The 16201-nt window shown below is 39.2% G+C and overlaps 1 protein-coding gene across 2 annotated transcripts in view; it reads right to left on the bottom strand.

Annotated features, from left to right (window-relative positions):
* Positions 1–16201, bottom strand: part of msh3 (mutS homolog 3 (E. coli)) — an 82578-nt gene that overhangs the window by 55269 nt on the left and 11108 nt on the right. For both annotated transcript variants that reach the window (XM_041788210.1, XM_041788211.1), the window contains exons 11-16: positions 15646–15730; positions 10788–10897; positions 5740–5872; positions 2026–2213; positions 653–821; positions 368–432 (exon numbers count right to left, since the gene is read on the bottom strand). In XM_041788210.1, the coding sequence (XP_041644144.1) occupies positions 368–432; positions 653–821; positions 2026–2213; positions 5740–5872; positions 10788–10897; positions 15646–15730 (750 nt within the window). The remainder of the gene's footprint in view (positions 1–367; positions 433–652; positions 822–2025; positions 2214–5739; positions 5873–10787; positions 10898–15645; positions 15731–16201) is intronic.

Genomic DNA, 16201 nt, shown 5'->3' with positions numbered 1-16201 from the left:
AAAAACTTGTTCAATTTCTGTGGAAAACTACTATCTCTTCACTTACTCCCAAGACATACGCTATGGGTCATAATGGAAAGCTGTGTGAACCCCCTTGTCTATTAATTTTTCAGTAGGTCGTAAACTCATTGAGTTGTCATCTTATGCAGTATTTTATCGTTTTCTTCATGCGCAGCAACATCTACTGCTCAATTTGTTGACTCAAAATGCTTGTAAAACATTAATGGACAGAAAAATGCATAATTCAGCAATTTCTTTTGCCAATATCACCCTCAAAATTAAATTTTGTGGCATAGTTGGATTGAAACGCCTCTTGTGACTATGTAGTTGATGTGTGTGTATTTGTTTGCTGTGACTGTCAGCTCACCTGCTGATTTTGACCCAGTCAGGTGGAACAGTGGACGACAGCGAGTTCTTCACCTCAATCAAAAACTGAGGGCAGAGGAAGAAGAAGAGGAGGAAGACTTTGATAAATCAGACAGAAGCAGACGGATCAAAGAAACTCCTGATTAAAGCCAACACACACGTAGATATCAGATCATCTTCATCACACCAGTGTGACTCAGTCTCCTACCCAAAAATCCGGACATCAATCTCCTCCTACATGTCTCTCAGCCTCACAGACGTGCATGCAGACGCTAGCTGTAGTTACCTCCTGTCCAGAGACGGTGGTGTAGTCCAGTGCTGGGCTCCTAAGCGTTAGGCGGACTTCTTTACGGTGGTCTTGGATCTCTTGGAGGACAGCCTGGATCTGTTCCCTCCTTTCTTGAAGCACCGGGAAGCCGGACAGATCAGAGAACAGCTCTGTCTTATTCCCAGACCTTTTGACACACAAACAATCAAAATGTAAGAGCAGCTTTTTAAACATGCACCTCTAGGCTGTTCTACTCATTGAGGGAAAAGGTCACCCTGTTAGTTAGTTAGAGACTTTTCTGTCTAGCCTTATTATCTGTGTACAATTTCCATAAACCTGCAGTGGCAGCAGTCATGAAATGAAGCCCTTTATATAACACTCCAGTATACCTACATTTGTGGCAGTTTGGAGTTTTAGTTCTGGTTATCGCATAGGAAGAATTCTAAACTTCAGAACCTGAAGCCAACAGGCTGCCTCTTTTCTTCATTTACATACAGTTCATATATTAAACAATTGATGAGTTAACTGAAATATATACTTCTAAATTAGGGCTGTCAGCATTAATACATTATTCACAATTAATTTGTGCTTTTATTCTTTTTAATCTTAATTGTTGCTTTGAGCGCTCTTTGGTTAAGACACTGAAATTTCTACCTTTAGCCACAGTGATGCAAAATAAGTCCACCACTGCACCTTAATGTCTTAAGACAGCTCACTGTCAAAGTCAAAAGTCATTTGCATATCATGTTATTAAACATTTTACTTCATCTATTCCATTATTTTATTTCAAATCCATAAAAAGTTCCTCTCTTCAGTAGTTAACTCCATGTCTTCAGTGGTTAACTCCATGTCATAATCCTCAAACTACCCTAGTTCCTTATTTTCTTTCAAAATAAAAGCAGGTCTGCATCCAAACAGAAGGTCAATTAACCTTACGTTAAGATAGAAAAAACCCAAAATGAAAAAAAAAAAAATCAGATTTAAAAAGCTGATAACAAGTACAAACCAGTGTTGCAAAACCTTTTATTCCAAAGACTTTTAGACTTGGGTTTTTTTTGTTGCAGACAGAACAGTGCAGAGAGGCTAAAACTTGGGAGAGAGAGTGGAAATTTTGAAAGGGAAAGGAGTCACTGAACAGACTTTGGCCTCCTGCTTGAGGACAGCAGCCTCTGTACATGGCGCACAGACTCAACCACTAAACTTCCAGCATCCCCGAGTGATGCCCTACTTTGAAAAAAACTGCTGCTACTACTCAAACATGGTTTTGTTTTGCCCAGGGATTTTAATTTTTGACCCATACAGTGTTACACTGTCTGAACTTTTTGATACTTTTTGTATTTAGACTTGTGAAAAGGGACATGACCTCCGTTTTCTTGTTGAAGAATACTCACTTGGCTGCTTTTTCATTGAGCACTTTGAGGAAGTTGTGGGCCGGAGCCAGCAGGTCAGGGGTGTCCAACAACAGGCCCTGGAGCAACACTGAGCTGATCTGGGACTGGATTGCCGGGAGCAAAGCCTGCAGCTCCATACCAAGGCGAGATAGACTGCTACTAATGAGGTAAAACTCCTGCGTGGATGACTAGAACACACATGACAAACATAGGTATAATATCTGAGGCAGCATAAATGATTCGACTTGGCACATCGCTCCTGTAAGGACAGATGCTGTTTGATCAGAATGAAATGTGCAATAAATATCTTCTTTATTCTCTGACTAAATGAAAATCATGTTCTCTGATTTCTTTTGTGTATCTGTACCTGTGTATGTGTGTTGTATTACTGAGTGATGCTATAAAGAAGCAGGATTAGATCCCAAAATCTCATCTGCTCTGGTAACAACAGCCAAGCTTAAAGACAGGCACACGGTGCAGCAGGAGCTCTGACAAACACCAGTCATTAGAGGCAGCACAGTCTGCACAGCATGGCAACAACAAAGCATTCCCTTACAAACAACTGTAAACATGAAGTAAAGGGGCAACAGATAATCAATCAAAGAATGATACATCGATAGGCACTGATGATAAAATCTGAAACCAATCATTTTCAAATATTAAAATATAGACAGTAATTAAAGTGTGCTTGTCACTGACTCGCTGAAGGGGGCATCTATCTTGTTCAGTGCTCAGAGAGAAAGAGACTCAATAAAACTTGAGTTGTTAACAATGACAACCTATATAGTCTTTTTTCTACAAAAAAAAAAATTCACAGGAAGGAATCGATAAGGGATTCGATTAAGAATTGAATCAATAAGCAAAATCGATATAAATGAAACTTTTTAAAATTATCAATTCCCATCCCTACCCAAGACTTACACTACACAAAAATTATTTGCCCCCTTTCTGATTCCTGATTTTTTTTTGCATATTTATCACACTTAAATGTTTCGGATCATCAAACCATTTTTGATATCTCACAAAGACAACCCAAGTAAATACAAAATGTAGTTTCTGAATGATGATTTCATTTATTAAAGAGAAAAAAATAAAAAAAACTATCTGGCCCTGTCTGAAAAAGTAATTGCCCCCTGAACCTAATAAATGGTTGTGCCACCCTTGGCAGCAATAACTGAAATCAAGCGTTTGCGATACCTGGTGAAGAGTCTTTCACATCACTGTAGAGGAACTTTGGTCCACTCTTGCTCGCAGAATTGTTTAAAACTCAGCCATAATGGAGGGTTTTCCAGCATCAACTAGATTTAAGTCCAGACTGACTTGGCCACTCCAAAACCTTAATTTCGTTTTTTTTTTGGTTTGTTTGTTTTATTAGCCATTCAGAGGTGGACTTGCTGGTATGTTTCGTGTCGTTGTCTTGCTTCATAACCCAAGAGCGCTTGAGCTTGAGGGCACGAACTGATGGCCGAACGTTGTCCTTCAGGATTTTCTGGTAGACAGCAGAATTCATTGTTCCATCAATCACAGCAAGTGGTCCAGATCCTGAAGCAGCAAAGCAGCCCCAGACCATCACACTGCCACCACTATGTTTGACTGCTGGCATGATTTTCTTTTTATCAAATGCTATTGTTTTTACTCCAGATGTAATGGGCCGCACACCTCCCTAAAAGTTCAACTTTTGTCTCGTCAGTCCACAGAATATTTCTTCAAAAGTCTTGGGGATCATCAAGATGTTTCTTGACAAATGTGAGATGAGCCTTTGTGTTCTTTTTGGCCAGCAGTGGTTTTGGCCTTGAAACTATTCCATGATGCCACTTTTGCCCAGTGTCTTGATTACGGTTAAGTCATGAACATTGATCTTAACTGAGACCAGTGAGGCCTGCAGTTCGTTGGATGTCGACCTGCCTTCTTATGGGACCTCCTGGATGAGTTGCCGTGTCACTTTTGGAGTGATTTTTGTTGACCGACCACTCCTGGGAAAGTTCACCACTGTTAACTCATGGTTCAATAAGGAGGGGCAATTATTTTTTCACATAGGGCCAGATTGGTTTGGATTTTTTTCCCTTAATAAATGCAATCATTCCTTAGAAACTGCATTTTGTATTGACTTGGGTTGTCTTTGTGAGATACTAAAATTTGTTTGATCATAAACATTTAAATGTGATAAATATGCAAAAACATCAGGAATCAGAAAAGGGGCAAATAGTTTGTCATGGTACTGTACATTTGTGCCATGGTATTAAAGGTCATATACTTCACCTCTTCACGACAGGGTTATGTAGGTCTAAGAGGTCTCCAAAACATGCCTGTGAAGTTTATTGCTGAAAAAACACTCCAGTTTTTGATTATTGCATGTCTAAAAAACCCTCTGTGAGCCCTGCTCAGAACGAACGGTTTCTGTGTCTGTGGATTAAAATGTTAATGAGCTGTCTGACTCCGCCCCTCTCAGGATATGAAAGTGGCTTAATGGATGTGGTTTTCCTGATCCTCCTCTCAGATCAGAAGAGGAGGATCAGGAGAACTTTCCTCCAAGCGGCGAGGGCAAACAGAAACTCCCCACATGAGGTAATGAGGAAAAATCTGAGATCTGAGCATTTTCTGAAAGGTGGAGAAGGAGAGAGGGGAGGGAATGGATTTTTCTGATTCTTGGGGGGATTGTGGACTGGCCAGGGGCACAGTTAGAATATGGTTAGAAAATCCTGAAAAAAGTGTATTTTGCATAATATGTGACCTTTAAAATAGTTATCAATACTATTGAAAATCAGGTATCATTACAACCCCATTTCTCACGATAAATTTCGCAAAAAAGAACCACGATCAATGAAAATTAAATCGCATCAATGGTTGATCAATGCTCTTCACAGAAAGCAATCCAAAGAGAGGTGATATTTTACATCATATTGACTTCATATTGCCAGTAGTGATGTCAGAGATAGAAGCAGGTCATTAAAGGTTAATGAGAGTCACATCAACAATGGTTTATTGTATCAATCACACGCTGCACTTTTAATGGTCCTCCATGAGAGCAGCTTCAGTGACGCTCCCTCATGAACCCAAAAAGACTGCAGACCATAAGCATGTCCTCCTTCCCATTATGTCAATGGAGCCAAAGGGACACAGGCCATTACACACAGGCCCATTTATCTGCAGACAGGCCAAATAATAATTAAGGTCCCTGTGTGTGAGAGTGAGCGTGCACTGACATTTGATTATTTTCCTTTGATAATATATGAAGGAGTCAGAACAGGAAACAAGACATCAAGCTCAAACCAGAGTGCCTTTTTCATTTCTGTATAACACACACACATTTATATAAACACACAAACATGCAGGATGAAGCCTTGTGACATTTCAAAAATGGGTCCGATGGGAAATGAGATTGTGTCAGACAATCAGGTAAGTGCCATTGAGATGACTGCTCCCTGCTGTTAATCAAAGGCACACAATAAAAAAGAGAGAGAACAGAGAGAGTGGGAAGAAGAATAAGATTCGAAAATTTTGTTAGATTTTCATTATGTATGCAAAATAACAAAAAAGAGAATGTTTTATTTCACCACCGGTGGCAGATTTCTTTATTTTTGACCCTTTCCTGTTTTTAACTGTCACTACACCCACTGTTTTGATTGCACATTAGATAGGATCATAAGTGACAGGAATAATAATCAACACTGGGAAAAAAGCATTTTAAGTGAATATCTTTGCATGTGTTAGTACCTTTTTGTGGAAAATACTGCAGATGCCTCTCTCCAGGTCAGGCAGGTGCGTCAGCAGAGATCTGACTGTGTTTAAAGACACGGAGTCGGACTCCAGGAGCTCCTGCACAGCATCCTGCCTTTCTGCAATGGATCTGGAGGAACAAAGGAAGACAAAATCACTGTCATCAGCAAACAAGCTTGTCATTCAGAGCACTAAATGAATGTCGATTAAATGGAAATGTTTTTGACATTTGGAACAATTAACTGTCAAATTGCTGTTGATTAGCCTTTTAAAAACTTTGTCATATACAAAGGTTTGTCAGGAGCTTCAGCAACTTTAAAATCTATGAAGAAAACTGACAGCTAACAGCTACTGCGGCAGCAGCCATTGGATACACCAGCAAACCCTACTATAACAATTACAAACTTGTGCTGAAGCAGACCTGGAGAAGAGGAAAATCATTTTTGCTGTCATAAAAGGTTTTCAGAGCTGCTTTCAGCCCTCATTTTGATAAAGAAATGTTGCCCGGTTCTGACAAAACCTCTGCTGGGGCTACATCTGAACTAATCACATTTCACTAGCAGCCATGACCATTCACACAACAACTAACCCTTTTTTCCCCATAATGATCACAAACTCATTCCGAAGCAGGTCGGCAGAAGAGCGAAAACATCGTTCCCGTCACAAAAAGCTTTTAGCATTGTTTTATTTTTTGTTTCATGCAGAAATGTGGTCCAGTTCTGGTAAAAGAGATGCTATGCTAGAGCTACATCCAAGCTAATCATCGCACTAGAGTCAGCCATTTGTATAGGCTTTGAGTACAACTAAACTCCATCTATAGCTACCACCTTGTTCTCTTTAAATGATATAAATGATAATTTCGAACACTGACTGGTCCAAACAGCGTTCGCAATTAAAGTACATCAGATAAGGATAAATAAAACTATTATAAAAAAGTTGAAACACAAGATTGATTTACTACTCAAAACACACAAAAACAATAAAAGACACTTCCGTGTTTTCATCCACTGTAACTCCCAAGAATTTGATATACTTATTTCAAACTTCTCAGAAATAGATGATGGGGGCACCCCATGTACGCAGGCGGCCCAGGTTTCAAATCCAGCCTGTGGTCCTTTCCTGCATGTCTTTCTCTGCTCTCTTGTCCCTGTTTCCAACTCTATCCACCCTCCTCTTCTATCAAATAAATGCACGAAAAGCCCAAAATAAATCTTAAAAAAATAATTGATAGATCTTCATTTGCTTCTCAAAGCAGTGCGCTAATGTTTTCATGAGAAGCAGTGAGACGTGTTATCAACATTTACTTGAATGAAAAGTAAAACACAATCAATGTCTGACTGACAGTTGACTACTTGATCATTGCATGTCAAAAAATGAAAAAGCAACCATTGTAAGGAAGCTTTATTATGAAAATATATCCATACTGCTTGTCTATTTTTAACTTGATTGCTCAACACAACTTATCACTATCATAGGAAAATACAATGTATGTTACTGTTATCTGTAATATTAAAATGCTTCTGTTCTGTTATTTAAAACCTTGTGCCTCCCTGTATGTTTTGTAACTTGTCCATTGGGATGTCCTGTGACTGTAAAACCTGATAAACTTGTTTCATGTGTGCGTGCACATGTCATTTGACGCGCGTGCAGGGAAAACATTAAGCAGGTAAACTCCTAAAATTCCCGCGTTCAGATAGGCGCAAACAGGTGATTGTTCACCTCTGATGTGAACACATCATAACAGTCACAACAGCTCAACCCTTTCTCTGATGGCAATGGTTAATGACATTAAAGGAACACAGTTACATATTTATTTGTAAGAAAGAAAGAAATGTTTAGAGATAAAACATCTCTGAGACCCCTTTAGAGGTTTGTTATTGGTTCCGTAGGTTGGCAACTAGTGATCTATTCTGGATCATACTTTAAAGCTTGTTGAGTTTGGACTGAGAACATTTTGACGAACACATCCACAACAGTAAAAAAAATTATTCTGTGAACATCACATCTGGGAAGAATGGGTAGAATAAAAAGCAGATAACGTCATGTTGAATTATGTAACAGAACAGACATTTTTTTGTGTCAGCATGCCGGTGTGCACATGCACTGGTGTTTGTGCCTCGTGCTGCTTCACTTTGTGCGCAGAAATGAATGTGCCAGGGTGTAATCTGCGTTTTATTGATGTCAAATTTCTGCAGGGAAGCTATCTGTATAATCTGAGAGCAGAGCCCAATCCACAGCGATAATCCCTGCACTGTGGGAGGGAGAGAGCTTCACACACGCAGAGAGCCAACACACAAACACAATCAATATATGGATGATAAAATTCCACTGCAGGGCCGAGTACTGGAATAGTCAAGCAGTGTTAGAAATGAGAGGCTTTTTGAAGCTGAAGAGCTGTGAGTCAGTTTAGGCAGTTTTATTTAAAGAGGTCGCTTTCAGAAAACATGTTTTGTTTTCTTCCTGCGGGATCTCTTAACAGAGCAACAACTGCTCTGTAAAGTTTTACAAAAGGGCTAAAATACTCTGCACTCATTTACATCCTTTTTTATAACTTTAGCATTTGTTTTAAAATCTTACATGAAACATCATTTAAAGATAAGTGACTGTTGAGGTTTATTTATGCAAGTCACAAAGCAGTCACTTAAATGCAGTGATAATAACATTAAATACCATTTAATTAGCAGTATATTATAATGGTAATGCCTCCTGCTTCTTGTTCTTATTATTTCTCATGCTGATGTGGAATCTAATTATTCTTGTTACTTTAAAACACAGCAGTTGTGCAGCTATGTCTGCCCCCAGAGACAATACGGTCAATGCAACGCTGCATGGTCTTTAAATTGTGGCCTATCTTTCCTAAAATTATGCCATTAAGTCAGTTCTTGCTGGAGCCTGTGCAAGCATTCACAAACCAGAGCATGACTACTTTGTTCAAATTACCTGCTGTCTATTAAGAAAGCTTCAAGGCAGAATTAAATGTAATAAAAGAAACTGACCTCAATTAACATCTCTGAAAGAGATTTTTGGCCTACGAGCAATGCTGCATACATGCCATTTAAATCATCCTTAATAATTCAGTCTTAATTATGAAAGGGAAGCTAGTATTTTAATAAAAACACAAAGAAAATTGATTACAAACTAAATTACATGTATATGAAAACAAATGGAACCACTGCTGTAAGCTTTTCAGGCAAAAGACTCAAGCTGCGGCGATTTCATACTTAAGGCGCATCATTATTCAATCACCTGACCAACATCCTCCCAAGTGGTGGTCCTGTGCCAGCTCTGCCTTTAATCAACTCTGTTCTTGCTTTCAACCCACCTCCACCCAAGCATCTATCTGTAGGCTCCAACAAGGGTGGGGCTGAGATACGACTTCATGATGAGTTCGGAGTCCTAACACAAACTCTGCTCTGTTATTGCAATAAGCATTTTAAAGTGTTACAAACGTAAAATGTCTGGTTGAAATAAAACATTGATGCCTAAAATAAACCTGTCCTGTTGTTAAAAGCCCAGCTTTGATTTCTGATTTTTAGTTTTGGATGTCATCTTATCTACAACGAGCTTCTTTAAGGGGCAAATGTTCATCGTACAGTCAGGAGGTTTCAAAATGCAGGAGGATGGGGCTAAAGCGTGTTTTTTTCTGAGGAACATTTTCCTGTCATGGCATATTTTATTAGCTTGATCCGTAATCCGACTCGTCGACCACGGTGATCCTGGTCGGACAAAAGCTATTCGACCAAACAATCTACCAATCAAATGGAAGCTGTCAGCCCTAGCGCAAAGTGCATCTGTGCACACATTCCTTGAATCCCATAATGAGCTGCCAGGTTGCAGAGACCGAGGGGTTGAAATTTTTTGTAGCAGTAGAATGATATTTATAGATATCAGATTAACAAACAGACAACATACCACATGTAAAGATCCATTTATGTGGATTGCTTAAAGTAAGCTGGCAGGGCTGCGAAAATTACAAGAAATTGCAAAATGGGAAGGGAACATGGGATGGCACTGAAAAATTAATCTTATGTAGTCGCTGTGCTTGTTAGTCTGAAAAGTCAAGTATTTTTCATCTACTTGTATTTCCTTATGTGGCAGACTTTCCTCTATTAATATGGCAGCAATGCACGAAGAAAACAACAAAGAACACTGTCAAGTGACTGCCAGTATTAGAAGATGAGATATGTCCGACTTGTCTGACTTCCAGTATGAAGTGGAAGTCCTCAGCTGCATCCAGGTCCCTCTCATTCATTTCAATTTCACCCCATGATATTTTTGCTTCTGGGTGAGTACCTTTGAAAATTTTAAGGGTTACGTTCTCTAGGAATAACATGAGCTGTCATATAAAAACGTGGGTTTTTCACCTCCAATTTTAACTTCTCTTCATCTATGGTACCATGATACCTCTCTGACCAACTGTCGACCTGTGCCATGTGCCATCACTTGTTGACATAATGTTCATATCGTGCTGTCATTTACAGTTAGGAGTCTTTACATTGTAATGTATTTTCAAAATGACCAAATGCTTTGTGTGCTCCTGTTTGGGCCAAACTGTTCTACATGGATTGATGCTTTTTGGCCTCTGATGAAAATATCTTGAGCAGACATATCTTGAGCAGAGCAGAGCAGAATGGCACTCCTGGCACACGCCAGAGACAGACCAGAGTGCATGCTGTGTTCCCACAAGATGAAAAGCATCAATGTGTAGAAGAAAGCCAGGGAGAAAATGAAAAGAAGGTATCAACATGGCCAGTACTACACATTTTAGGACTGACAAAGGGATCCAGTTTATACTGTGTCAGCTTAAGAAGTGATACATACTGAAGTACAGGGATAAAAGGAAAATCCTTTTGCCTTTAGATAAAGCCCCCGTCAACTAAACTGTGTATGTAAACATACGGACTGAAATCTATCCCATCTCTAGTAATGTGCTATGCTGTACAGACGTTTCTCATAGCACTGTGAAACTGCGGGACAGGAGAAAGAACCTGAATCAGTTGAGCACGGCACTGACAGCTGCACTCCGTCAGAGGTCCTGTACTCACCGCGGGTCTGTGAGGGGCTCGATCACCCACTTCCTCAGCAGTCTCTTTCCAAATGCTGTACGAGTGTGGTCCAACACCCACAACAGACTGCCTTTCACACCGCCATCTGTCTGTCGTGGAAAGAAACACACAAACACGGCTTACATGTACATCATTTGATTGTACCCAAACGCGGGAGGAAAACAAAATTAGACTGTAAAAACATCAGAGGAGGTGAGTGATGGGGGAGGCACAAGCTGTTGGGTTTAGGGGGCAGAAACTGATCTTGAACTTTATGTTTGCTGAACTTCTGAGCCGTCACCCACACAAGCCTGAGTAGTCAGAACATTTACTTATGATTACAGAAAACCTAAATTATTCAGTTCTTACTGTCTGCTGTTCATTAATGACCGCAAACTTCAAGAAACAATTTACCCATTCCTGACATGTGAATATAAAAAAACTATATGAAATGGAAACGGTCTACTTAAGAAGCTGCTGCCTGATACTGACCCTCTTATGTTCTGAAAGCTCTTCAAAATAAATATTCAGTTCAGCTTGTCTGCTGCCGACTAAGGCAGACTCAAATTACACAGTTTTTTGGTCATTCACGATCGCACCATGTAAGTCTGTGCCTCTAAAATTTTTACCTCTCCTTGACGACAGCCTAGCCACATTACAAGTGTGATCCTGACCATCATCATATGCTAACATCAGTACCGTCTCTGCGACCGGTGCAGGTTCACAGGTCTTCTGGGTGGTGGATCAAAGAAAGTCAACCATAGCTACAACAGAACCAGTCTGTGTGATTCTGCAGGTCTTTTGCTCTGACAAAAAGCAAAAAAATCAAACAAAGAACAATGGGTTTATGGGCTTGTCTCGACGTATCAAGAAGTGGACAACATGGACTGGCCCACCTTCAAATAGAGCTTGAGGTATGAATGTGATAACGCCAAGAAAATCTGCCCACTTAACTTTCCTGATACATACAGCTTCCCTGTCTTTACACATCAATCTCAGGAGGGAGAAAAAATGTGGGCTTGTTTAATGTCACTGTGGTAAATGATGATAAAAGATAAAAGAAAATGCTCAACAAGATACATGCCGTTAACAGTGGGTTAGGGGGTCAAACTAGACGATGAAGCATCTTGGATATGTCCTTGATTATGTCACGCTACAAGATTGTTTGTCTTCCCAGGTGCACATAATCGGCCCAGTGTTTGATGACAAGCTACAACAATGCAGTCAGGCCAAAAATCTGTCTAAAATGATCTAGTCTGAGTCTGCCCTGTCTAACCTAATTCTCTAAATGTGATACAGTCATGGATGGAAAAATTGGCACCCCTGGAATTTTTCCAGAAATACAACATTTCTCCCACCCTGCAAAGCAGACAGATATGCCTGTTTCCATGTTTCTCACTGGCGAATCCATCTTGCAAAGCTCCTGTTTGAAGCCTTAGGGCCTGGAGTTTTTTTCTTTTCAAAAACAACGAAAGTCGTGTACTGACAAGTCTACAGTCACCATGGTTCGCATTATGTAGTTCTAATGGAGTTTACTCTAAAGATGTGACAGACAGAACATTCATCCAATCACCCTCCGAGTTTCTTTTTCAAAGGCTCTGCCCTTTCAACGATGTGTGTGAGTGGTTTTCCAGATGGATGTGTGAAATAAATCCATCTGGCGTGCCAGGTTACCTTTTTTTCCCAGAAATTGTTGCAATTACAAATGTTGTTGGTAAACACGTTTATTTGGTTTATGTGTATTGGAACAACACAAAAAAGCAGAAGAAAAAAGCCTAAATTGACATAATTTTCCAAAAAACTCCAAAAAATGGGCCGGACAAAGTTGTTGGCACCCTTTTAAAACTGTGGGTAGATCTAGAATCTAGTTAATCTTGATGAGGGGAGTTAAGCTCCACCTTAACAAATGTGACACTAATATAGAGCACATCCCTCTCTGACCCAGAACTGAAGAAACAACCACATATTGGTGGGTCTGCGTTTGTCTCTCTCCAGGAAACAACTCACAAAAGAGTCTGTTTTTCTGTTAATGATAAGTTTTTCTCCCATTGTTTCTGCAGAGTTCTTTGAGTAGTATACGGAATGATTTTGTTTGTCCTTTTTGTTGACAGCCTGAGTAAATTCTTTTCTTCTCAGAAATAAAAATCTTGAATGCTGGTTATCCTCCTATCCAAAGTACAGCACATTGTTAAGCTGTCAAGCCAACAATGTTTCTGTTTCTGGTTGCTCTTCCTCTCCTCACAGCATCATTTTTAGCTACAGAGCTCAAAGACAAAGAACTTAGCACACTGGCTGCTCAACACCAAACAGCAGGCAGTCACAGGTACCCACATGCTGGCATCCAACACAGAGAAAAAAAAACTCAGCCTACCAAGCAATGTTGGAGCCTGAGTAGTTTCAGAGGGAAAACATCTAAACAAAGGGCCAAAAACAACAGGGGCCCATCTTACCAATAGCCCTTACAGCACTTCACACAAAGGTGTGAAAAGGACACATTTCATTGTCTCATTGGAGTAAACCTAAGGAGCCATATTGCACTTTATTTTTTAAACACTGCAGGCCAATCAAAAATGTACCACAGGCCATAGTTTGGACACCCCTGTCTCAAATGGTCCAGCAGAGGCCTTGAGGTGCACCAGGAAGAATGCTGACAACAGCATGCTTACAGATTCACTCTGACAGCACTAGTAGGGATGGGAATCACAGGGTTACTCTCAATATGATACATGAGATCGCATGAGTCAGGCCAAAACCTCATATCTAAACATTTTTTTCATAAATCGGTGATATTAGTCATCCTTAACATCTGTCATTGGGTTTTAACAAATTTTTAAGCAAAAAAATGTCAAAAAGATGCCAACTATGACCATTAAGTGATAAATTATTTGAAAAATACAGCGCTTTTTTCCTTTCATTCTCTGAAAAGTGATCATTTTTGGAGACAGGAGGTTTTGGCCAGAGCCCAAAGTAATGATAGCACAATGGGATGGATTCTCTAAAAATAAAGGTGCTCAAAGATTTTGTTTATCTTAGCCGTGTTTTAAATATAGGTATTTTTGACATAATTGTTTATTGTGTTAAAAGTATAGCTTAAAATATCTTACAATTTAAACACTACTTTTTAGTACCCTCTTCTTAGAGGGATGGTTGGTTTGGACTGTAGAGCCAAATTATTTTTCCAAATTTACCTTAAATACTCTTCAGAGTAAGCTTTCTAATGTAGATCCCAGGAAGACTAGCTGTGCTATAGGGCAGTGGTTATCAACTGGTGGATCGGGATCCAAAAGTGGGTCCTGGGGCTGTTTTCAGTGGGTCACGGACTGAATTCAGGAAAAAAATGGAAATACTTTAAGGAAGGTTAGTTTTCATATGATATTAAGTAAATGTCTTGTCATCTTTTAAAAAACAACCGAAATGTGTTATAATGATAAAACATAGTGAAATAAAATGTTTGCATGCATGTCATCTCAAGAGTTAGCCAGTCACTTTGTACAGCCTTTTGCCGTGTTCCTTCCCAGGTCCAAATGTCAACATTTTGTGTTGAATTAATTCAATAAAATCAAAAATTTGGGTCCTTACTTTACATGACAGTAGGTGGTGGGTCCTATGGCTGGACTAGTTGAGAGCTACTGCTCTAGTGTACAGTTAATAGTGATCCAAACAAATAAGTAAACAAACTAACATAAACTAATGTAATGAAACTTACTATGTTTCCTTTTAACTAAAGAGCAAAACACATCCACAAAAGGAAAAATTTGATTTGGTGTTACCTCTTATCCTCCTCTTTTCTTTTAACTTTTTTTTACCTGCCTTTTCCTTCATCCAGCTGTCACTTTCTTCTCTGAACAATTAATGTTTGCTGATGATTCAAACTGGAGGAGTTCCACCTTTTTCTCCAAAGATACCAATATTTGGCAATAAAGTTCAGACCATTGTATCACACAAGTCAGGTCATTGATATCAGTAGTTTGACATAACCATAGTTATCAGGCATACTGTCTACTATGGATCACCCAAAAGTAGCAGGTTAACATTTATCCATTAGAAGTTAACACAGAGTTCATTTCATTCATTTCGATGACTCTACTTCTGCACTTCATAGGCACAGGCAGAGATTTGCTTAAAAACAACCCAAACAAACATGGAGAAGAGTGAACACAACACAGATGGAGGTTATTCTTGATAAAAGGACTACAGCCAGCCAAGACAAAACAAAGAGCTTTAATGCTGCAGACCAAAAGGGTTTAATTTTTAAATTTCTCCATTTACTTGTGCTAAATATGATATGAAACTTCAGAAAAAGTGCTACGATTCAAATACATCATTGTGTGCTATTATGACCAGCTACATGACACTATCCATATGAGATTTCTGTCAGCTTGAATGACTTACAGCCTGCCACTGCCATCAATGATGACATAGATTGACAACCAATAGAAGCATGTCACCTTCCTGCTTTGCCACACAATGAAAATGAATGAACTCGCCTATTAATAAAAAGGACTTGGTCTCAGCTATGACAAATCCACCATTAACATGGGTTTAAATGACAAATATTCAAATGCTGTGTAACTAATAATAAGCATCAGGTGGCTCTGACAGTGGACTTGTGACTTCTCTTCAGACATTTGATTTATGGTTTATTATTATGAAAACAGCCAACACAAACATTAACATTATAATTGCAACATTTGCAAAAAGAATTACTGTGCTAACAAGAAAAGACAAAGTGCTGACTTTTTAATCAAATTAGAATTTGTTATAAGTTTGTGCAGTGTTAATATCTTAACATCAAAACAAATAGCTCTTCCTGTTTATGTTTAAATATATACCAGTAATGCCAGTAGGTTTGTTTTACCTGATTGTTGAGAATTTCCAGGTTTCTCAGGGTGGCAGCACTGAGAGTCATCCTCTCTGACGCACAGGAGAGACGCCGAAATGAGCTGCAAGGAGTACAAAAACAATACAGATGCATTATAAAATTATACCTGTGTTTACAAGGGAAAGTTTGAGAGTTTAAGGACTTCAGAGATAACTTCAATCAAAGCAGAACTATGACAGAAATTTTGTTTTTCCCTTGTATTAGTTCTGTCAGAGCAAAAAAAAACACCTGTTTTCCTGTAAAACATAAAACACCCTTTATTTCACCAGGATAAGAGCTGCTGGTAGCTTGCAATGCGTATTTTTAGTTGCCAAAACACTTACTAGGATCCAGTGTGTTGTCTCCTATTGAGTCAAGTCACCCACGAGCATCAAGAGACCTTTCTGTTATCATTTGGCAATCTGGGTACTTTTCAAGTAAAGTTAAGACCTATGCTTTTAATCCATCATACTATTTTTAATAATCTAATAGCCAGTAACCAAGTTCACCAAGCAGTTCATCTTAGTTCAGTCTGTTGGTAGCTGTTGTCACT

This window comes from Cheilinus undulatus, linkage group 5 (genome assembly GCF_018320785.1).
Source record: "Cheilinus undulatus linkage group 5, ASM1832078v1, whole genome shotgun sequence".
Lineage (NCBI taxonomy): Eukaryota > Metazoa > Chordata > Actinopteri > Labriformes > Labridae > Cheilinus > Cheilinus undulatus.
This window is presented reverse-complemented; position numbering and strand designations above follow the sequence as displayed.